Source organism: Athalia rosae, chromosome 1, assembly GCF_917208135.1.
Source record: "Athalia rosae chromosome 1, iyAthRosa1.1, whole genome shotgun sequence".
Classification (NCBI taxonomy): domain Eukaryota; kingdom Metazoa; phylum Arthropoda; class Insecta; order Hymenoptera; family Athaliidae; genus Athalia; species Athalia rosae.
In genome coordinates, this window is record NC_064026.1 from 24,285,662 (window position 1) to 24,309,577 (window position 23,916).

The 23,916-nt window shown below is 37.1% G+C and overlaps 1 protein-coding gene across 7 annotated transcripts in view; it reads right to left on the reverse strand.

Moving 5' to 3' along the window:
• The window catches only part of LOC105691005 (zinc finger protein 316-like), a 45,858-nt gene extending 22,295 nt beyond the window's left edge, over positions 1-23,563 (reverse strand). The window contains exons 1-4 of one of the 7 annotated variants that reach the window (XM_048654181.1): positions 18,521-21,811; positions 18,259-18,437; positions 16,909-17,932; positions 16,683-16,775 (exon numbers count right to left, since the gene is read on the reverse strand). In XM_048654181.1, the coding sequence (XP_048510138.1) occupies positions 16,683-16,775; positions 16,909-17,910 (1,095 nt within the window). In that variant the 5' untranslated portion in view covers positions 17,911-17,932; positions 18,259-18,437; positions 18,521-21,811. The other 6 variants (XM_048654189.1, XM_020855257.2, XM_048654174.1 and 3 more) reach the window with 6 other exon arrangements.
• Between the last annotated feature and the right edge of the window lie 353 nt (positions 23,564-23,916).

The following is a 23,916-nucleotide window of genomic DNA, read 5'->3' on the forward strand; positions in this document are numbered from 1 at the left end:
ACTTTTGAAGATGTTCACAAAAGAATTATGCATTTTCGGGCGTCTAATTAGATTGCTCCCCTCAATATCGAAGCAAGGGTGCACATCGGGTACCGTGACAGATTCTCGCTGCATCTACGGGTCTAGTTTTTTTTTTCTGGTTTTAGTCTTAAATTCTATCCGAAATTATACCTATATATTCTTTGCACTCACGTCAAATTAACACGATTAATATTTCAAATACCTATATTACACAATACTCGATAAAATTTAATCAGTAGATCCTATAATTTTAGCGTGGTATTGTAATTTATTCGAAAATGTTAATCCAAAAATGAAGCGATGAAGAAAAAATGAATCAGATAATTATCATCCTGCGATAAAATGTTATAGTATCAATCGATGGGTTACTTTATGAAAGATCATGTAAGTACTTGTTGCGCAATAGTCAGACGTTATCTGCACGGTCAAGAAATCATTTCAACTGCCATTTAGCGACTAGAAATTCACAGAGAAATTTTTCTTTATTTTTTCAAAATGTTTTCCTTCCTTCGAAGGTTTGAAACATAACGACATCGTGCAAATCGCATGCACATTATTTATAATTAATTACAAAATCGGGAGCAGTGAGAAGAGGGTGGATCTGCCGCGCAGGGATAGTGATTGTGATTGAAGAGAGAAAAAAAAGAAAGTGCAAAAAATTTCATCGCGTAATCATGCGGTTTTTGCTCGAAAAAGTATCTCGAGTAAATTCACCCGCTGGTCGATACATTATCAATATAACGCTAAGTCAATAATTCCTATCTCTTCAGCTGCATCTTATATGGCACCGATAACAGTGGAAGCGAAGCATTCGTGTTTGACTCCAATACTCATCCAATCGCTTTTTATATGCACCGAAAATGCACGCATCATATCGTAGATCAAAATCACGACAGTATATTTCCCACTCGTATGAAAAAAACAGCGAAATCTAAGGTGTCTCATTTCAATCTATACGCACTTTATTGAAACGAAACTGTTGGGTAGAATGAAAAGGGAAAAAATGAATAAATGAGAAGGAAAAATTTTCGATACAAATTTTACATTTTTTTTCCAATTTCCAATTTCCAACACAGGTGCAGACCAACTGGGAAAGTTAGTTAACCTTCTGAACCTATACTATAAAACTTTCGTTGAAAGACATTTTTCTGTTTTTCCCCACAGACTTTTTTTCCCCCAATTTTTTTTCTCCTATAATTAAAATGCACATCAATTAAAATGGAATACACTGTATGCACAGAAATAATATGATCAAACACAAGAAGTTTGAAAATAAGAGTTGTATATTTATTTAACGTAAGAATAAGAATAAGAATAAGAATAAGAATAAGAATAAGAATAAGAATGAGAATGAGAATGAGAATGAGAATGAGAATGAGAATGAGAATAAGAATAAGAATAAGAATAAGAATAAGAATAAGAATAAGAATAAGAATAGTCGTATTAAATGTAATTGTTATTAGGACGATGGAATTGATGTATAGGGAAAGGCGGGGCAAAATGGGGTACCCCAATATTTTGTAAAATTTGTTCTAAATATTATCGAAAAGGGCTCCAAATATCATTTCGGATTAAAAAAACAAACTTATGGTTTCCTCAAGTACCTCGTTTTGCCCCGCCTTCCTCTATATACCTATACATATGTATAATAAAAGTAGATGAAGTATTATTATACTGTTATAGTATTGCAGTATTGCAGTAGTATTGGATAATTGCTTCATAATAAGGGGGAATTCTTTCTTTAATGTTTTATTCAATAATTTATGTATATATTTCGAACTTATTTGCAACTGCGTGGATGTGTTTGTTTTTATTCTTTACACCATCGTTTCAGGGAATAATGGGTGAAAAAATAACCTAACAACAACAACAATAATAATCATAATAATGATGATGATGATGATGATGATAATAATAATAATAATAATAATAATAATAATAATAATAATAATAATAAATGAATAAACTCGCACGCAATCAACCCTTGAGGAACTTTAGCCCAGAAATTTAGCGATTCTATAGTCAGACACTCTATAGGTATGCATATTAGGGTGTTTAAAAAGAAAAAAAAAAAATTTTTTCCCTTTTGATGGTGTCGAAAAGTTGAAAGTACGTTTAAAAACAAGAATTTTGACCCCCATTAGAGCCCTTAATATTGATGTTAAGGTTTGCCTCAACCCATTGCGGAAACAAGCTATTCCGAAATAATGAAAATGCAAAAATGAAAAAAAATGTTTCCTGTGTTCATCAAATGGGAAAACTACAAATGGATTGAGGCAAACCTTAACATCAATATTAAGGGCTCTAATGGGGGTCAAAATTCTTGTTTCTAAATGTACTTTCAACTTTTCGATGCCATCAAGAGAAAAAACAAATTTTTTTTTTTAAACACCCTAATGTATATATTATATATACAGGGTGGGGCATTTAAGTTGGCACAGCAGATTATCTCGAGAACCACCTATTTTAGAGAGAAATGTTTGACAGAAAAGTTTCATGACTCGAAGGGGGAAAAACAGTGTGCCATCGTACTTTTCATTCCGTGGAGGTTTACAAGGTTTTTTGGAGGTCGACAGTGTGTTTTTAAATGGGAACGTATACTTTTTTTTCCACATTTGCATTTGATATCCAAAAATGAAAAACTTTTATCCCGAAGTATTTTTTATTCGACATGAATTCTTCAAAATAATCAATACTTTCAAAATAGGTATCCAACGGGTCGGTGAATTACGAATTAATAATTTAAAAATAAAAAAAAAAAAACTGTCATTCCAATAGATGCTCAAAATTATGCCCGTTAACTTCAATACACTTTTGAACACATTTCATGAAAGATGTGTTACAGCGTAGTAAAGTTTCACTTGCGATGCCCCTGCAAGCATTTCTAATTCGCTCCTTCATATTCTCTGGAGTAGTTGGTATGGTGCTGTAAATGTTTTCTTTAAGGTAGCCCCATAGAAAAAAATCAGGACTTTTGAGATCTGGTGACCTAGCAGGCCAATACACTTGTCTGCCTTCACCCATTGGATACCTATTTTGAAAATATTGATTATTTTGAAGAATTGATGTCGAATAAAAAATACTTTCGGATAAAAGTTTTTCATTTTTGGATATCAAATGCAAATGTGTGAAAAAAAGTATACATTCCCATTTAAAAAAACACTGTCGACCTCCAAAAGACCGTGTAAACCTCCACGGAATGAAAAGTACGATGGCACACTGTTTTGCCCCCTTCGAGTCATGAATCTTTTCTGTCAAACATTTCTCTCTAAAATAGGTGGTTCTCGACATATTCCGCTGTGACAACTTAAATGCCCCACCCTGTATACTGCTCACAGTTATAGGATATACAACGTGCTATATGTATATTCAACTATGTGTGTAATTAATATCGACTACATCGTATGTTTTATATTTTTCTAATAGCCAACTTACCAAGTTGTTCAGTCATACCGTCATTACTATCATTAAAATACTACTATTGATAATGCATATTATCGTATAATCTATTTAATTACATTTCACTGCATGGGTATGTATGTATAAGAATATTATTATAATCGCAACCAACTGATATTTGCGCAAATTTAAAATGTTTTTGATATATCGTCACATCGCGACGATCTTCCGTAATGAAATGTTTGAATTTCCAGGGACAGGGGGCGCGGGACGCGGGACGCAATCCGACCTAACCTCGTCGATCGAGTTTCTTCATTCGTCGTGATCACGTGCAACCGAAGGTGTCTTATCGATTATAATTATTGACCCATAGTTATCGAAGTTCACCGGGATATCGATAATATATATATGTATAATGTATGTAACCGTATTGCTGACAATGAGTGAAGGTACTTTTTCCTTTTTTTTTTTGTTTCTTTTCGTTTTCTCGTACCAACCATAAAAATGATTTCCGATCAAATGGCGAAACTTTAATGGGAGATTTATGATTGATATTTCATATATCTACGTCTAGATTCAATTGTACAAAACGAAACAGTAGATTACCTTGGCAATTTGGCAATCGAGCGCGTCAATTATTTATTTGATATTCTATATGTATACAGATGTCATATGTATACTGTGAGTATTCGTGGACACTGGCCAATATGAGTCGTTAAGTCGTTGACTGAAGATTAGTTATCATCAGTCAACGGTTGAGTAGTGTGACTTGAGTTGCGAACAGTTAGGCGCTATGTGGAGTGGCCAGTTTCGACGAAAACGCACATATACATGGGGAATTCCACGGTCTGCGACAAACCAAAAAAAGTCACCCTCTTCGAATTTTCCAGCGATTTTTTTCACAATAGCTCTTGGTTCGAAACACTCTTGATTTTTTTGAAGGTATTTTGTCCAGCCGTTTTCGAGTTATGAATTTTTGAGGACTGAAAAATTCATAACACCGCCATGATTGATTCCCCCCCCCCGCTCTTCTTTTAATTTTTTCAACTTTATTTTTTGACATCACGAACCTTTTTTCTTCTGACACGTCAATTGTTGATTTATTTTGAGAAGAAGATAGGAAGAAGTTGAAAAAAGCAACAAAGAATGGGAAAAAATGGAGAAAAAAATTTTTTGCTCTTTTTCAAAGCAGAAAATGTTTGTTGCTGACCAAAGTATTTTTTAGAATTTGAAAAAAAAAATCGCTCGCGGCGCTGTTTTGAGTTTTTCAGTTTGACAAAATTCCAAACTCAAAAATGACTGGACAAAAAAATTTTTTACAAATTTGAGTAAGTGTCTTGACCAAGAGTGATTATAAAAAAAATCGCTGGAAAAATTAAAAAGGGTGACTTTTTTTGGTTTTTCGAAATGACGTGGAACTATATATAAAATAAATTGAGGCAAGGATTAATGAAACTAAAATTCTTCGGCATTGTTCATAAGTATATTTAATCTACATATCGCGGTTATTGGTCTCGCGTTTGACAACTATATATTGCATATATATATAACAATAATGTGTATAGAAACTATGTAATATTTGTTATTTTTTTATTAATTTTTGTATTTTTCAATTTTTGTGTTTTGTTCGGGTTTTTTCTTCTGTTTGTTCTCCTCTTCTAAATATGTATGGGTATAAGTATTGTACATGGATATATAATCTAATCGTATATATGTATATGTAAGATACTTGGAGCTATTTCATTGTACTCTACGTCAAAGGTGCGTTTTGTGACGCCTGATGTGGAGCTCGGTTATTGATTGCTCGTCCATCGAGTACCACTACCTTATTTCTAACTATATGTCGTTTTTTTTTTTTTTTTATTTCATTATATCGTTCTTTGTTGTTTTTATAATAGCTATACTTCTACCTAGGTTATTATGTATCGGGTACCTGTACGTGTGTATACCTACTTATTTACACGATGCGATATGTATTGGAAATGATATGAGTCTTATGACACGAGAAAAACATGCGATCGTCACTTTGAAATTTTTTCAGATCAAAAACAGAGTAGGTGCGTCGTGTTGAAAATTGAAAAAAAAAGGAGAAAAGAAGAAGAATGAAAAGTAAAGGATTTCCTCGATCCTCAATACTATATGATGATAGTTTATCATATTTTCAGAAGCCTTATTCCGATTGCTGACGCAGGGCGTATAAATCCTTCCATTCATATTTCATAATTTTTCCCACAGTTTGTCCAATTTTTTCTTGTTCTTTTTCTTTATTTCCTTTTACTTGTAATCATTTCTTTTGTGGAATTACGGCAATTGTCAAACCTGCAGCATCAAATGCATTCGATGAGAAACAAAAAACATTACGTATGAATATGCTTTCTTTTTTCAACTCCTTTTTCATTCGTTTGCTTTGCATACAAGAACCGTGAAAACGAGTACGCGCGATGATTATTTCTATCGTAGGTGGATAGTTAGCAAAAAAATTGTAATAACTAGAAAATAAAAAAAAACAATGAAAAATAAACGTTAATACTTCTGGCAAAAATGTCTTTCTGATTTTAGTAAGGTTTTTACAAAAAAAGTAACTTTATATGACTTCAGTGCATTACGGTACGCGACTAATTGTCAGGCTACACATAACGTGACCCAGTTTATCGTAGGTTTTTGCTGCAGTAGATTTGGTAACAGTATAGTCAGACCATCTTGTCAATTACGTGGAGTAAGATTGAAAGTTATGAATTATTTTTGCAAAAATCTAGACTGGCGTGCGATATGGGTAGTGAAAGAAATTGAAAAAAAATCAATAATATATTATATTGCTGTACAAATGAAAGTGTACAAGGAAACTTTCATGATTTATAACACCAATGACCAATATGTACACTTGGCTTAATCGTAAGTGGTGTAGTTAGACACTATGCGATAAGATTTTGGTTGGCACAGAATATCCCCAGGGGGAATTTACGTACGATCGATACGGGTCGAACCGCTCCCGATCTCCACCTCTGCTGTGGCGCTGCTGCAAATTCCCCCTCGGGATATTTCGCGCCAACCTAAATCTCATCGCGTAGTGTCTAACTACACACACCATTTTAATGATTGAGCCGAGTGTACGTTTCTAAAATTATAGGCATACGAAAGTTTATTATATACGTGCAGGGAGCTGTAAGATCGATCATTTGTATTACATTGCACTCGCCACATTCGCACAAGGCGCGTTCTCTTCAATAATCAATCTATGTAATTGTGAATTCAATTTGTTATTATTATAATTATCGTCTTCAACGATTGTACACTATATTGTTTATCATGACGCGGAGAAAGGATGACATGATATCACACGTAAAGCATATGCGACCTTCGTCAACTGAAAATTACACCGTACACCAGAAAAATGATTTTCCGTGAAGTGCGTCGAAAAATGCCTCATTCTTTTTCTACTTTAAATTTTCATCATTTTGGTATCGAGATTGTACTAGGTCAACGCCAAAGCGAAATGAATCATACACTTCTGTAAATGAGGATCTAGGTTTTTTTTTATTCATTTTTCTCGACCGAAAAGTAACTATGCGTGTCCTTGTTCTCATATTTATTAATAATTTTATTTTCTCTCTTATATACTCCACGTTTTATTCTTGTTGAGTCCAGTCCATAATTAATCGGACGGAGTGGTCTTTTTTCTTCCACTTTCTCGTATCGAGTAATTGCACGTGTAGTTTTTTGTATTTTCTTTTTTTATTTTGTACAACAGAGATGTAATCGTGTGGTTTTTTTCATGGAAAAATACAAATTTCATCATCAGGACGCATATATTTAACAAATTTGTTCAATTTATGAAATAAAAAAAATGTCAGACGTACGAGGTCAAGGATGGCGGATTAATAATTGATCGGCTTAAAATTTTTCGATTCAGATGATGATAAATTTCAAGAATAAATGTATCTATCGTGAAACGAAATGTGCAAAAAGCTCTCTACAATGAATTTACATATTCACCTTTTTTCTCATCTCACGTCATTGAATTTCTCATTTTCATTTCCTCTCCTTTTTCTTATAAGTACACATACAGCGATCCCAAAGCGACGGAATTTGCTTTACAAATATTTGCTATAAAAATCACAATTATTATCATATCTTACCAACAAAAATCTCACAGACAGTTGTAATATTATAAACGTACTCGCAAGCTGATATGTATTGTATGCATCAAACTTCCTCGAAAACCGATCTTTGTCATTTCCTCTTTCTCTTTTTGTTCTGCTTTTTTTTCTTCTCTCTGAACAAATTTTATTTGTGAAAAAAGCTTCCCCCTTCCCTAACCTACCCTACCCGGAATCAAATTTTCATGGCTGTGACAATTGTAAATGAGGATATTTGAAAGAAAAAAATTAGGGACAATTTTTATCTTACGTCAGAGGTATGTACGGGCCACTATACGTGAGTATATTCACATTTAGATAGATTATTATCTACTATTTACTCTTCGGACAATATCCGAAGTAAATACATGTATGTATGTGAATCATATACGTAATCATACGTCTCACTGCCCGTATCGTAGCTTATATTTTCTTAATGAAATTTCACGATCTAGCTACCTACCTACCTACCTACCTAGCTCAGCTATGCTATTATCATATGAGTAACGATAGCTGTGTGCTTTTTTCCATTTCTTTCATTTTTAAATATTTACAGACGTATGTGCATGTTATGTATAACATCTGCCCGCATACGTACACACATCTCATTCGCTTCATTATTAATGAACGCCACTGCTGCGCACCTCTTAACACTAAAATCCAAAGAAAAACAAAATTAATCAATAAGAATGATAATGAGACGAAAATCAAACTACGTTCTGTTATTTCAAGGCGCTCGGCTATGAACATGAACGATATAGTTACAGCATACGTATACTGCAATAAGTAAGTTGGATAAGAATTAACAAACTAAAATACAGAAAAAAGAAAGATAATGCATAATGTTCCGTCACCTATTAGGTACTTAAAAATGAGAAAAGCAGAAGAACTTGAGAGGCGTGGAGCTACGATACATCAGTGCTTCGGGGCATTGGTTTTAATAATACGGTCATGAAATTTTATTATAATCGCGACTGTGCATATCAATGATGAATATTTTAGTGAGGATAACTGGCATGTGAATAGAATGCACATGTGTAATATGGTATATCGTATAAGAGCTGTCGTGTGTTCCCTCTTTTTTGTTTTTCATTTCTCCGTCTTAAATATTTTCTACACTTGCCAATTGATATATTCTTACGATCACTTCACACTCACATCTCTTGAATAAATCGTATTGCTCATTTAATTATGAAATGCATTCGACTGGATTCGAGAAGAAAATTACATTTTCTGCGGATTATAGGAATAGAACGAAAGAACCAAGGCCAAAAAATAAAAACAAGATTCAAAGGTGGAGAAAAGAAAAAAATACATATTTCCTAATTTCCTATGACCAACGACACGTAATAAGGATACTAATAAAAATATTATCAACAACAGCAATGGTAATAATAACAATAATAATAATAATAATAATAATCATAATAATAATCATAATCATAATCATAATGATAATGATAATAATAATAATAATAATAATAATAATAATCATAATCATAATAATAATAGTAATAGTAATATAGTATAGTGTAATATAGTAGTGGTAGTGGTAGTAGTAGTGGTAGTAGTAGTGGTAGTAGTAGTAGTATAGTAATAGTAATAGTAATAGTAATAGTAATAGTAATAATAATAATAATAGTGATAGTAATAATAGTAATAGTAATGGTAATAATAAGAATAATAATAAAACGATGACAACAATCATTACTATTATAATGATAATAATAATGAAATCAAATAAAATCACAGAAAGTTAATCACAATTATGAATCCAGCGATTGTAAATTTGCATTTGAAATACCTAAGATACGATATCTATGATATAACGAACAATATGTATCTACCAATATTCGAGAGACGTAAATGTGCGTACTTCATGTCGTTATTGTTCATTCGCTTCTAATAATATTTCATTACTGATTGTGAGTTATCAAGTTATTTGAGTTCTGCAATTTTATCACTAATAATCAATAAGTTGTGTATAGTTTAATTCATATAGTTTTACTACATATAAATAATATATGTATTTCATCATATATCATATATATGTACACATGTATAGGTATAGTCATCACAGCTCTAAAATCACCCCTGTTACCGCATCGATACAAATTTGACCATCACCTTCCCCTACTCAATTTTTCTCGCATCTTCTTCACTCGCGATTACTGTTACATTATTACCTACATACAGTTTCGCGGTGGGATAAAAAAACCGAGTAAAAAATAAAATAAAATGAAATGAAACGATAAAACTCAAAAAGACGAGGAAAAAAAATTAATTACGTTAATATCGATGACAATAGTAACCATAGTAACAGTAATAATAATAGTTATAGTAGTAGTACTGGTGAAAGTAGTAATAGAAATAATTATGATGATCATGATGATAATAATGACAATAATGATGATGATGATGATGATGATGTTGACAATGATAATAATGATGATAATAATAATAACATCATTTAACATGTTAATTACTTGTCTAATAGGAAAACAAAAGTTAATTGAAATACTGGTTCACTTATCACCCAAATGTTCGCTATAGATTGAATGGTATGTATGTACACAAACCGGGATCATAAGTGGGGCATGTAAACATTGTGCGATTTGATTTAGGTTCGCGCAAAATATCCCTAGTCGAATTTACAGCAGCGCCACAGCAGAGGTGGGGGGATCCGGCGCTGCTCGACTCACATCGACCGGCCACAATCTGTCATGATCCACGGCGTGTTAACCTCACAAAACTGACACAGCCATTTAACGATGATTTAACGATAGACGAGACGCGTTAGCAGTGTTTACCGAATATATTAGAATTATCCCTAATGCGTCTCGTTCATTGTCCTTTTCTTACAACACTCATTTCGAATGCATCAATGGCAAGTGTTCACTCTGTCATCGACGGAGATCATCCTATCCTATTTAATTCACCGTTTCATTTCTCTGACAAAAATAACAACATCAGATATTATCGACAGACAATTTCAATATTTTCGGTAAACACTGCTCACGCGTCTCGTTTATCGTTAAATCATCGTTAAATGACTGAGTCAGTTTCGTGAGGTTAACACGCCGTGGATCATGACAGATCGTGGCCGGTCGATGCGAGTCGAGCGGCGCCAGATCCCCACCTCTGCCGTAGCGCTGCTGTGAATTCCACTAGGGATATTTTGCGCCAACCTAAATCAATTCGCGTAGTGTTCACATGTTCCACTTATGATCACGGTCTGTGTACACTTGGCTCACTGGTAAGTGGTATAGTTAATCACTACGTGATGAGATTTAGGTTAGCACAAAATATTCTTTGTGGAAATTCACGTACGATCGATGCGGGCCGAACCGCTCGCGATCGCCACCTCTACTATGCACTGTGATTCCCCCCGGAGATATTTTGTGCCAACCTAAATCTCATCGGGTAGTGTCTAATGTTTAACACTACTCATGATTAAGCCAAGTATACATATCGTCGTCTATACAGAGGAAGGCGGAACAGAACCGGGTACTTAAGGAATTCGTGATAAAAAAAAAAATTTTAATCCAGATTGATGTTTGAAGACCTTTGCCTCATTCTGTCCCGCTACCCCATATTGCCCTGCGGTCTCCTATGTATAGTGGATTATTCATGTAACGAGAAAAGTACATTTACAATTTATTATAGGTATTATATGTATATATATATATATATATATACACATATATAAACATTATACATATATGTATACGCAGTAGTGGTCTCGATTTAGTTGGTGGTGGACGAGATAATATACTATAATACAATAATAATTATGAACAAAGAAACCAGGAACGAGCTTTATACCGTGTTTCGTATAATAATTATAGTGTAGTGAACTGTAAATTTTCCTTTTTTTTTTTCTCTCTTTCTATCCATCTTACTTTCTGTTTTCTTTCTTTACGCTTGTTGCCTCAATTATAAACAAATGAAGCAACGAGTGTACATAATTATGCCAGCGCACTCTTTGTTTATTTGTTTGTTTATTGTTAAAACCATATATATATATACATCATACATATAAGTACATACGTATGGATGCATATAAGTATGTCATGATGTACCCTTGTAATAAGAGCCCAATTAGGGGCTACTGCACCTTACAATTAAATTGACCGCCTCGATAGCCGGACCATTTCTCGTTTTTTCCCTTTTTTCCCCTCTTACATTATTTCTTTCGGTCCCTATCAATTTTTCCTCTCTTCCCACCCCTCATGGAATTCGTATTTAGTTATTGTAAAACTCACCCCGTCAACTGCGGTATAAAATATTCTCAATCGTATCAACAATTACAGTCATCCTACCTATTTAGTCGTACAACAGTAGTACATAATTTTAATAATAGTTTACAGATATTTTAATCAATATATATTTATAGTATATATTCACAGCATTTTATCAAAATCTCTTAAAAGCACCAACCGTGGCGAATCAATTTTCTCCATTTCTCCAAGTTTTTCTGATATTATTCACTAATGTTTTCTTTTTTCGTTCTTGTTTTCTAAATCTTTTTTTTCTTTTTTTTTCAATTTTCCATCAGTTTAAACCCATTTGTTTGCATCGTGTGTGTATGTGCGCGGGTGTATGTGTTGAACGTATTTCTTGATTTATATTTTATAGTCAGTTAATTTCTTGTAATTTCTTGTTTGAAATAGTTGTATTTTTTCATTCATTACATTTTGTTTACTAATATTCTTCTTCTTGTTTCATTTATTTATTTATTTATTTATTTATTTATTTGTTTGTTTTTTCTGAATTCTCTCGTTAGGTAGGTATATATACATACATGTACATATACATACATGTGTATATATGTATATATCCTGTATAATTTATCGATATACATAGATGTATATTTAAGCTAAAGTTTTCATCTTAAAGCACTGATTAAACGAGGGAGCTAATGTTTAACGTGTCTCCTCCCCCTGGTCACGTACCAACCATCCTAACCAAAATCACAGGACTAACTAGAAATACCGTCGGATTGCCTCTCGCCGCATACTTATTACATTGTGGATTTGGGGAACGCGCGCGTGGCTCTTCTTAATCGTTTGATCGATATTATCATTATCATTACCATTATTTATTATTGTTATCGTTATTATTATCGTCACTATCATCCATTATTAATATTCATTCTTATTAACGATGCTTATTCTCATTTATTATTTTTATCCCTACTCACATATTATTACTTTATAATTACTACGATTATTACTATTATTATTACCGTTCCTATTATGATTATTCTTGTTGTTATTACTATTATTGTTATTATTACTAATATTACTACTATTCGCGTTGAAACATACGTACACAGATGTTGTATGCGTATGCATGTGCACAAGTCATGTGATAATTAAATCCGGATTCCCCACACATATCGTTAAGTGTTTCAACCGTTTTGTGATCAGTTATGAAACTGAGTCTTGAATCGCGTCGCGTGATGTATAGTATACGCGCGCGTGTGTGTCTAGTTTATGTTTTTTTTATCTTTTTTCATCTTTTTATTTTAGTTTTTTCTTCTTGGTTTTCAAGAAAGAGCCGCAATATGAGAATTAAAATCGAATAAAATAAATAAATTAAATACCCAAGTATTGAAACGCAGACTGGCGGGGATGCAGTGATATCATAATATAGTATATGTGTGAATACTAGCTGTGTAACGTAGTGTCATCTTATAACGACAATAACATCATTGGGTAGGTAATAATATATATAGCTGTAGCAGGTGATATTATCAGTAATAATGATGATGATGACAAGAACAATAATAATGATAATGATAATGATAATAATCATAATCATAATCATAATGATGATGATGATGATGATGATGATGATGATGATGATGATGACAACAATATAACTATAATCACAATGATGATGACGACGATATAGTTAATAAAAATAATAATAAGGATAGTGACGATAACAGTGATAACGATAAAAAAGGCGAAAATAGTAATGATAATGATAACAACAACAACAACAACAACAACAACAACAACAACAACAACAACAATAATAATAATAATGACGATGATAATAATAATGATAATGATAATGATAATGATAATAATAATAACGATGACAATAATAGTAAGATATATTTTAACTCAATGATGAGGGGGCGGCGGATGCGGAGCCTCTTCTTCCGAGGGGTCTACTGGGCTCGGGGACAGGAACTTGCGCACATACTTTGGGTAATGTGTCTTTTCGTGGGCCTTTAATATTGTAGATCTTGAAAATGTTTTGCCGCACAATGCGCACCTGAATGGGCGTTCACCCGTGTGCACTCTACAGTGGTCCTTCATGTGATGCCTTAACTTAAAGGCCTTGCCGCAGAATTCACATTTGAAAGGTCGGTCACCGGTGTGGGCGGGTAGATGCGCGATAAGAGAACCAACGTCGGGAAATGATTTACCACAAAATTTGCAAAGCACTACACCGGAGGAGGGATCGGAATGAGCGGCGAGCTCGAGGTCCATCGGTTCTACCGGACCTCCAGGTGCGTAGTGGACACCGTCGGCACCCAGGTGGAGTCCTGGCTCCAAACCGAGCTGAGCCTGAAGTTGAAGATGCGCCGCTTGTTCTCTGTACTTGAGAGACTCGAGGCTGTGCGATAGGATGTGCCGCGTCAGCTTGCTCTGATGGAGGAACGAGGCACCGCAGTACATGCACGCAAACACCCGTTCATCCAAACCCATCAACTCCTGCAACCAAACAAACAAGAACATCAACTTCTTGCTTCTCTCGCACTTTCAATTTCTTTTCTTTCTCTTTGTCTTTTGTTTCTCTTGTTTCACTCTATTCAGCTTTCTATTCTTTTAGTTTTCATTTATCTGCATTTCTCATTTTTCATAAATCGCAATTAAAGAGATCGTGATACATTTTTTTTCTTTATTTTTTAACTTTTCATCTTGCTAGCAATTCCTATGTAATTTCATCATCACTTGTCGCTGCAAGCATCAGAGCTTCAGCGTCATAATTTACTTTTTCTCTTCGTTAATCTGTTTTCTCAATTGGAACTATAATTTTTTTCTTTTTCGCGACACGCTAAAACTACCATAGTCCGTTAATAATTATAATATAATAATTCTATTGTTAAAATTTTTAACATTATATCTTCAACGACAGCACAAGAAGTTGACGCTCATTTTTGTTTGGCGGGCAATTTTATACGTAAATATATATTATATATATATTATATTTCATACATAATATATATAATATATAATATACAAATATATAAATGAATATATATACAAATACAAATATATATATATATATATAATACGAATTATATATATATTATTGTATATATATTATTATTGTATATATATATATATATATATATAATTCATATTTTATACATACGTATGCATATATTTGTTCGTATATACTAATGTATATGGTCGTAAAGGTATATGATGATGGAACTGTAGATCATAACGCCCTTATGTATCACATGTTTTCCATTATTTGGGTAATTTATGTTGACGATGTATAATCATTTTAATATATAAATACCGCAGCGCAAATATCACGGAGCAAAAAAGCATTGCCACTCAATCAAACAACAATCGGAAGGTATACAAATATAAAATTAACGATACATGTACAGCATATGTATCTCACATATATGTACATATATAGATAACAAATGTATATACGGATTTATATAATATATATTTATATACACAGGTATACACCACGTGTCCCAGCGTTCACACTACAGTATGTTTGATTCCCTACCGTCAGGCGCCAGGTTTACGCTATAGCGGTAAAGCCGAATTGTGGTCCGTGAATACACGTGGCGCTATAGCGTCAACCTGACGGTAGAGAACCAAACATACTGTGATGTAAACACTGGGACACATGGTATAATGCATATCATACATATATATTATTTATAAATACACTGTACACACAATCGTACATGAATGTATGTACACACGTCTATAAATATATGTATATGATATAAATTTAATGATATCTGGTAAAAAAAAACAACCATGGCCAAAAACGAAGGTCAACTTCTTGACAGTGAGCTAGCAAGACAGGCTGGCGGTATGGTAATGGGGAAATGGAGAAAAGGGAATGTAGGAAAAATTGTTTAGGGTGATTGCGAACAAAGTTCTGTTTCTTTCGTACGTTTCCAACGATCTGCATCGAATTCCGACCGATATAAATCCGACACGATCGATGCGATTCCGAATGATCCGCGAGGAATCGCAGCGATTGTGCGTTTGTGTTTCACAGATATTACATATGTACATACACATAGCAAAGCTTCATAAGGGCACATGCTGTAGAACTGGGTGCAGTCGTTTACTCGGGTCGTAATACACACGACGAATTCCGGAGCACCGATGTAACGATCCTTGGAATTTTTTTTAACGGAAAAAAACGAAAAGAAATCGGCATATTATAACTTTGATCCCGAGTTTTGGATTACGCGGGTGCAAGTTTACCGGCGATCAAATTTCCATATTTCCATTTTCGTTTACATTTTATACTTGGTTAGCATCTCGGGTGCGCTAGTTAGGTTCTTTCGGAAGCTTGACCGGACAAGAAGCCTAGCAACTAACCGAATGGTGATGTAACAACGACTAACTACAACGACGAGGACGATCCGAGAGACACGTTAGGTGTGGTAAGTCGTTCGCGTACCGATTGCAAAAATTTCGTATTATAATCAGCAACCTAATGACCTTGCTTTATCGTAAATCGCGCTGCAGATGAGCAGCGTATTATATGCACGGTGATGATGGCCTACATGTACACACACGTACGTTAGTTATGATTATTTAAACGGCGGTATAATTATACACATTATAGATAAAATATATAATAGATATGGGTATGTTTATGCAGAGCAATACGCATAAAAGAGGAAAAAAGATATATATATATATCATTGTATCTATATAGTAATATAGTATACAGGGACAATATGGGTAAACTGGCCACTCCGTACGACTGGTTAGCGTTAACTCAACGTGCGGGGCGTATAGAGTGGCCAGTTTCCACATATTGTCCCTGTATGTATGAAGAATAGAATTGGTGGAAGATTTTCAAATATAATAACTTTCGTCCACTCACCGGATCCGGTGGGAGTCTGTATTCCGTCGTAGCCTCGATACTCGCGACGCGATCGTCCGTCGATCGCTCCCAGTCCACCTCCTTTTTTAACGACTGAAATAAAGGTGAGAGGATGTAAAAATATTAGCTGGATATGAGCAAGTGAAATCTTAGTAGCTATCTTCTTAATTTTTTTCTTTTACTTCTGAACTAGGAAATGCGGAAAAGCTGCGGTAGGCTTACTCACAAGCGGGACTTGTTGAACGGGAGGCAGTCCGGATGGCCCCGCGAGTGGTTCCGTACTGTGAGGGGATGGAAGCCTGCTTTGCGGCAGTTGCAACGACGGTAGGATTCCTCCCGACGGTGCGGGACCGGTGTTGTTACTGAGGCTCATATCGCTGGGACCACTGTGCACGGATATTGGACTGAGGGATCCTCTCGTTTCTTCGAGACTCGTGGCATCTTCGGAACTTCTTCTCGGTCGGTGGAGAGCCAAGGGCCCGGGACAGGGACTCCCCGCTCCCACGGGTGACGGCGGACACTCGGTCATGTGTACCGCCTCCATAACGTCGCTAAGTTGTTGAGGTTGAGATTGTTCGCATTCTTTTTCCACTTCCCTTTCCCTTTCCCGTTCTCTCTCCCTCTCCCTCTCCCTCTCCCTCTCTCTCTCCCTCTCCCTCTCCCTTTCCCGTTCTCTCTCTCTTTCTCGTTTTTGTTCCCTTTCCCTATCCCTATCCCTATCCCTTTCCCTTTCCCTTTCCCTTTCTTTGTCCCTGTCCCTCTCCCGCTCCCGCTCTTTATCTCTGTCGCGTTCCCGGTGTTCCCGATCCCGCTGATTTTCACTCACAATATGCTGTTGCTCTTCTCTGGATGCGGCGGCCGCATTAATGTTTGTCATATCCGCTAGTCCTTTGACTTTTAAACTCTCGGCCGTCTTTAGTAAAGCGGACAGTTGGCAATACTCAACGTTAACTTCTCCCTTGTACATGAAGTCGACGAGGGTTCGTAGCTCGGAGAAGCGGACGTCCTTAAGAATGACGATGGGGTGGCGATTGGGGTGGTCGAGAAACAAAGCCTGGAAGTAGCTGGAGCAAGCTGAGAGGACGACCTTGTGAGCACGGATGGAGGGACCCTCCGTGCACGCCAGTGTCACGTCCACCAGTGACTCGGACTCCAGCAGCTGACTGAATACACCCAGCAAGTTGCTCTGATGATTGTTCCACCTCAGGCAGTAATGCTCACTTCCCATGTCTGAACTGCCCGCAACCCTGCTAAAAACACAAGGAAACATGGAAAACGTCACCGTGGATGTCACATTCGGAATCTCGCGTACATTTTTCACACATCCATCCGCGGTCCCTCAAACGGTGACGAATGTTTTATTTCGTACGAGGTTTGGGGCGAGAAAAAAAATCAGACGTGATTCAACGCGTTATTGCTACATACACGCACCGTAAAATACTTGCGGTTAATTGGGGCAGTTGAAATCTTTGCGGAGATTAAATTTCGCGGTTCAGTATCAATTACCATACCCAATTGCAGAGCTTATCTTTATATACACGTATAAAGTCGGTTGTGCTCCTTAACTCTTACATACCGTTATGTATTATCAATCGTTAATAATGTTGTGTGTGAACATATGTATATACGTATAATACATATCTGCGTTGGAAAACTTATTATTCAACGCACTTGACAAACATCGGAATCGCTCACTTGGTTGATTTTGCTGTTCGGCGCTTCGGCGCTCACCGCGAAATTAATTCCCATGTATATCTACGAATATAGTCAGCTGTGATACGCGTGGACGTATATATTTATATATGTAGGTATCTATGTACATACACTGTGATACGTACATGACGAATATCAGCTGACGATATAAACTTATCTACATGTCACTCGCGATGTCGTTCAGTGACGTATCATCTTTTACGCTTATATGTCTACATATAATATGTATACGTATCTGCGTCGATAGAGAATTGTGCCGGGCGGCGCGCGTCTCTTCCTAAGACGTTTTCATCGTTATTTATTTTTTCTTCACTTCCTTTCTTCTCTTCTATCGTAGATTTCGTTGCGATTATCTTCAAAACAATCGTCTAGTCTGGGCTACCAACTTTCGGAATTGCAGGAGAGACACATAAACACGTATACGTATATAGTTTAGATATAAGTCTGTACGTACTTAGGAACGTACACGATTTGGGTTTTTCGACGCAGCGGTCGGGGGGTCGAAAATTGTTTGGAGTTTGAGTAGGAGAACTTTGCAGAGCATTGCAAGGGGTGGAGGTTTGAGATACCGTCGGGTTCATCAATATTCCAAATGACCTGCGTGGAGAATTCCAACGGTGTTTGATACACACATCTATGCGTATATCCTCACTGCGGTACAACGAAATTAATAAAATGCTGCGCCGAGTTCCTCGATGGGGAATGACTCGCTATAATAAGACGATAGTATCGGTGATTTGACCTATACAACGGGTGTTACCACTTATCGCCTTTTTTTATTCGTATATATAGTTTCGAGTGTAATTCCCGTTGAAGAAAACCCACTAACGTACGATCGAAGAAAGAAATAAAAACGACAGAGAAGAAAGTGCGCTTGTTGGACCTGTTTTTTTTTTTTTTTGTTTTTTTTTGTTTTTTTTTTTTCTCGTTCGAAAATGCGCCCAGATCCCGAGCGTGGTAGCAGAATCGTGAAATTCAAATTATTTGCAATTCTAAGATGGTGGACAATAGTTTCGGAGAGTGGTGCGACTTTCAATAGGATTGGTTTGTGGGGGTTTCCTGGATCGGATTTAAGCTTCGTACGGAACGTTCCCCGCTTATTTTATCATACCACGATAGACTTATGATGGGAAAACAACGATTCGGTTTCCGCAGTATTTGGATATGGACAGATTGAAATATACAGGGTGTTCATAAACAATTGTGCCAAGCCGAAGGAGGTAATAAGGTGCACTTGAATTAAACGAGTAATCTGAGATGTTCTACAGGGCGGAGGTTAATTGAGCGATTCTACGCCACTGAAATAAATTTCTACGCATTGATTGAAAACTCAAAAATTAATAAACAATACACAAAACAAATGGACCACAACCTAAAGCCTCCGTCTTCTGAATTGTGAGCGTACAGCTCTCGAGTAGGGGATGCGCGTTGGGTTGCCGATGACCAGGCGTTGACCACGCTGTACCACACCAGATTAGGTACTCGCTTGAGTGCAATTTATAACCCCCTCAAGTTTGGCACAATTATTTATTAACACCCTATATAGCAAATCTGTTACAGTAAAAATATCTATGGTAGAAGCTGTGATTTTTGATCGGAACGTACTCGAATTTGGTATACAGAACTCGTACGTACACGTGCTTTTACGGAGGATGGAACTAGGTATCGGGTTGTCGCGGTATTACACCAGTCATGTAAAATATACGCGGTTGTTAACGTAGTACAAGTTAACGACCGTTTGACTAGAGGGAGTACAATTTGTTTGGGACATGCGATGGGAATAAATCTTGAAGGGTAACACAGCTGCGCCAGCGAACAATTAAACACGAAATGTACGAACGTCTATTTTTAATCTGAAATTTTCAACTTTGCGCAAGGATGGCAATGAAATGAAAAAAAATCCGTTACAGGGAGTTCGGAAAATCGCGGCGCGTTTCAACTCCGAACAGCCGATGTTGCAGTGAAGAGAGTTTACGTATCATCCTATAGACGACCTGTGCAAACTAACGATCGTAAAGTAAATTCCGACGTTGGTCGAGGTCAGTTATACGAGGGGAGACGAAACTTCGTTCTCCAATTCCTTCTAATTTTACATGTTTCGGAATTCTCGATCGCCACTAATCTGGTCGGCTCGATTCGTACTCATCTCGAAAATCGCACGAATAAAACTTGATCCGACATCCGGTACCCTCGACCGCGCTTTTCATCGACGATAAATTTTATCCACCGTTTAGAAACGGATACGCAATAGATCCGTAGATCCGTAAGATGCGGCGCGTCGTGTAATATCGCGAGCGCGGTTCCGCTTACGCGTCGTATACCCGGGCACGCGTGTATCGGTATTGGTTCTGCGGATGTCGTGGATGTGTAGTACGCGCGTGACGCGCGGGTACCAAGTTTACAGGGACGAGGTTGCATCGATATATATACATATATATATATATATATTATGATCGGTGTGCGGGACAAATTCTCCACGCATCGCAACGCGCGCCGCCGAGTCAGAGCGCAGAAAGAGAGAGGTTACATAAGGCTCTTATACCGCCTACGGCGCGCTACCGGCGTTATTTATGTCATTTCAGAGGTTTTCTTTAGGTCAATCCATTTATAACGAGAGACACGCATGTGCCTGCCCATATAACTTCACCGTACGACACAACCCCCATCCCACCGCATCCCCTTCGCGGTTTACCGAGCGGCGTGGCTCACTCTCGTGGCTATAATTCTTCTATTTTCTATCGCAAGTTCCGCCCGAAGGCTGCATCGAACACCGGAATTCCTTCGTTTTACTTTCTTCCCCGTTTGTAGTTCTCGCGATTAAATTGCCAGCTCCGTACAGAGACAGCGAACGCGGTACGTACGCAATAATCGTTCGAACCTCGAACGCTGGTGCAAACCTGACGATGTGACGCACTTTGACCTATGCAGATGCCCGTGTGCATCGTCGTTAGCTCCTGGCACCTGCATCACCTACTCCTACGCTGTTCCGGACTGAGTTTTTCACCCTCGGGCAAAAATGTACAGAGAGAATATACAGGTATGCCGTAATCACCAACGTGTCTCTTTCCTTTCCTATTTTTTTTTCTTTTTTCCATTTTGTCATTTTGTCATTTTTTCATTTTTTCACTTTGTTATTATCCCTATCAGAGACGTAGCAGTGTGGCACGTGGCTGCAGATGGACGAAGGATGTAGGGTAATGATTTATCGCCGTTGCAATTTCGCGGCGCGAAATCATATTGTACGTACGTACACCCGGATCAATTATTATACAGGTATAGACTCGGTAATTTTATCTAGAAGGATGCGTCGCAACTTGGAATTCAATCATTCGTATCCACGATCCATCCATGCGATTATTATAATTGAATCAAATGGAATATATATATATATATATATATGCAAACGCGAAATACCCACTGACCCCTCTGTTGTTACGACGTAGATTTATCACTGCATTATTTTAAATCCTCCTTGAAGTCGTCTCGCATGGAATTTGAATAAAGAAAGAGAAAAAAATTATCTTCAAATCAATGGCAACGGATAAAAGCGACGAAGCAAACGCGGGATAAGAAGAATCGTTGGAAATTAACATCGGCGCGGTTGTAAAAGTCATGGGAAGTATAAACGATCCGCGAGATACGATCGGAGAAATAAGTTCCAACCACAAGATATTGGGAGTGAGAAACAGCTGATTCCACGATGATCACTTCTACGTGTGTGCACGGTACGAGTTTCACGTATGTACGTGCGCACGTACCGACACATGTATAGGTACGTCGCGCCACGAGCCTCCTCCTGGGGAAGTTATTTAATCTCGAGGTGCGGATAAAATATTTAAATCGCCCGTTGTTCACACCCCGCTGCATGTAATCCGAACTGGAAATTCACAACGCGTTTCCATTCCGAGGGAATTTCTCATAGTTTGTTCGTTCTAATTATTATGAAGTTTCCAACCATATGCGTTGGCGGGTACGAAAACGTTGATCGTAGACGGTTCGATATACGTGTACGTACGTACATACGTAAGTACGTACGGTGGCGCGATTCACGGGACGACCTTTGTCAAACGTCAAACGATCCGATGTTTGTATTAATTGCGTTACGTTGCGTGTATTATCTGCGAAACTGACTCTGCTCCGTACGGTCCGTCTTGCCGCGACGGACCGATTGTGAAACTACTTGCTCTGGATCACCGCAACGGCGTTTGCTCGAACGAAGTCGTCCTTTTTTCACTGACGGAAGTGGCGGTTACCGAGAAGAGGTAGAAGAGGTAGAAGAAAAAGAAGAAGTGGAAATAAAGAATAAGGAGAACTCACGTCAGCGCTCAGAAAGCCCGGGAAATTCGTTTTCAAAAATTCTTGTTGGTTTTTTTTCTGTTATTTTTTTTCATTTCTTTTCTTTTTTTTTTTTTATTTTTTTTATTTTTCTTTTTCTTTTTTTTTGGCGAAGTTGAGCCGAATCTCAATATGGCCGTGACTAATAAAATTTTCACGATAGGACGAGGCGAACGCCGTATCTCTTGAAATTCGTCTCATCGCGGCGATATTATTGCGACGTCGATCTGCATTTTCCTCGATCGTGTTTACTTTTCGCTGATTACTCAATCATTCCACCTGAAGAACATTCGTTTCATTTCCTTCGACAACCTGCACTCCTTGAACACTAGACGCGTAACAATTTGTATCATCATCGTCGTTATCGTCGTCATTAAACGAAGAACAACGCTGAACCATACGTGCGAAACGCACGCCCGATCGTAACTTTATCTATTTCCGCACACGTTATTTATTCCTTTACGTACTTTCGATAAAACCTCTATCTCGTCCCTTCTTTTCCGTTCCTTTCATTCGTGACATTTATCTCCTTTTGTTTTAAATAATTAAATTTATTTATTTTCAATTTTTATTAGTCCACATAACGCAGATTCCGTATCTCGTTTGTCGTCTTCGTGATTTCGTTCTCGACGCGGTCGGGGGTTGCCACAACCAATATTACCGCTGCTCTTCTCGTGCACGCACTTAGCCCCACGATCAAAATAGACACTGCATATAAATATTTACCTTGCTACATGTAAAATGAATGGAGCCTGCCTGAATCGAACGAAGGAAGGCTCAACCGGCCCACTGTGACGTCGCCGGCCTACTGTCAGCTCGGCGCTCGCTCGGCCCGAGAGTCAAGTGGCGAACCGTGCGCATCGTGCTCGGTGGATGGAATAAAATAAAATTTGACAAAATTTCCGAACGATTGACGCGTAAAAAATAACATCCGATCGACTTTAGATTTTTCCCTTCGGAAATTATCCTATTGATTCGACGATTATTTGTTCGGTAAATCGTATCACGGTATCTTCTGTGACTCGCGTAGTAGTCAGGTGTGAAACGCCGCGCACGCACACTCCTCCGTACGGATTTAACGGCTGGTGGTGTTGGTGCGACGTTAGGTATATAGTATCATCGAATAGCATAGTGTGTCGTACGGCAAAAAGTTGCATAAACGGCTACGCGAATTTACTCCTGTTTA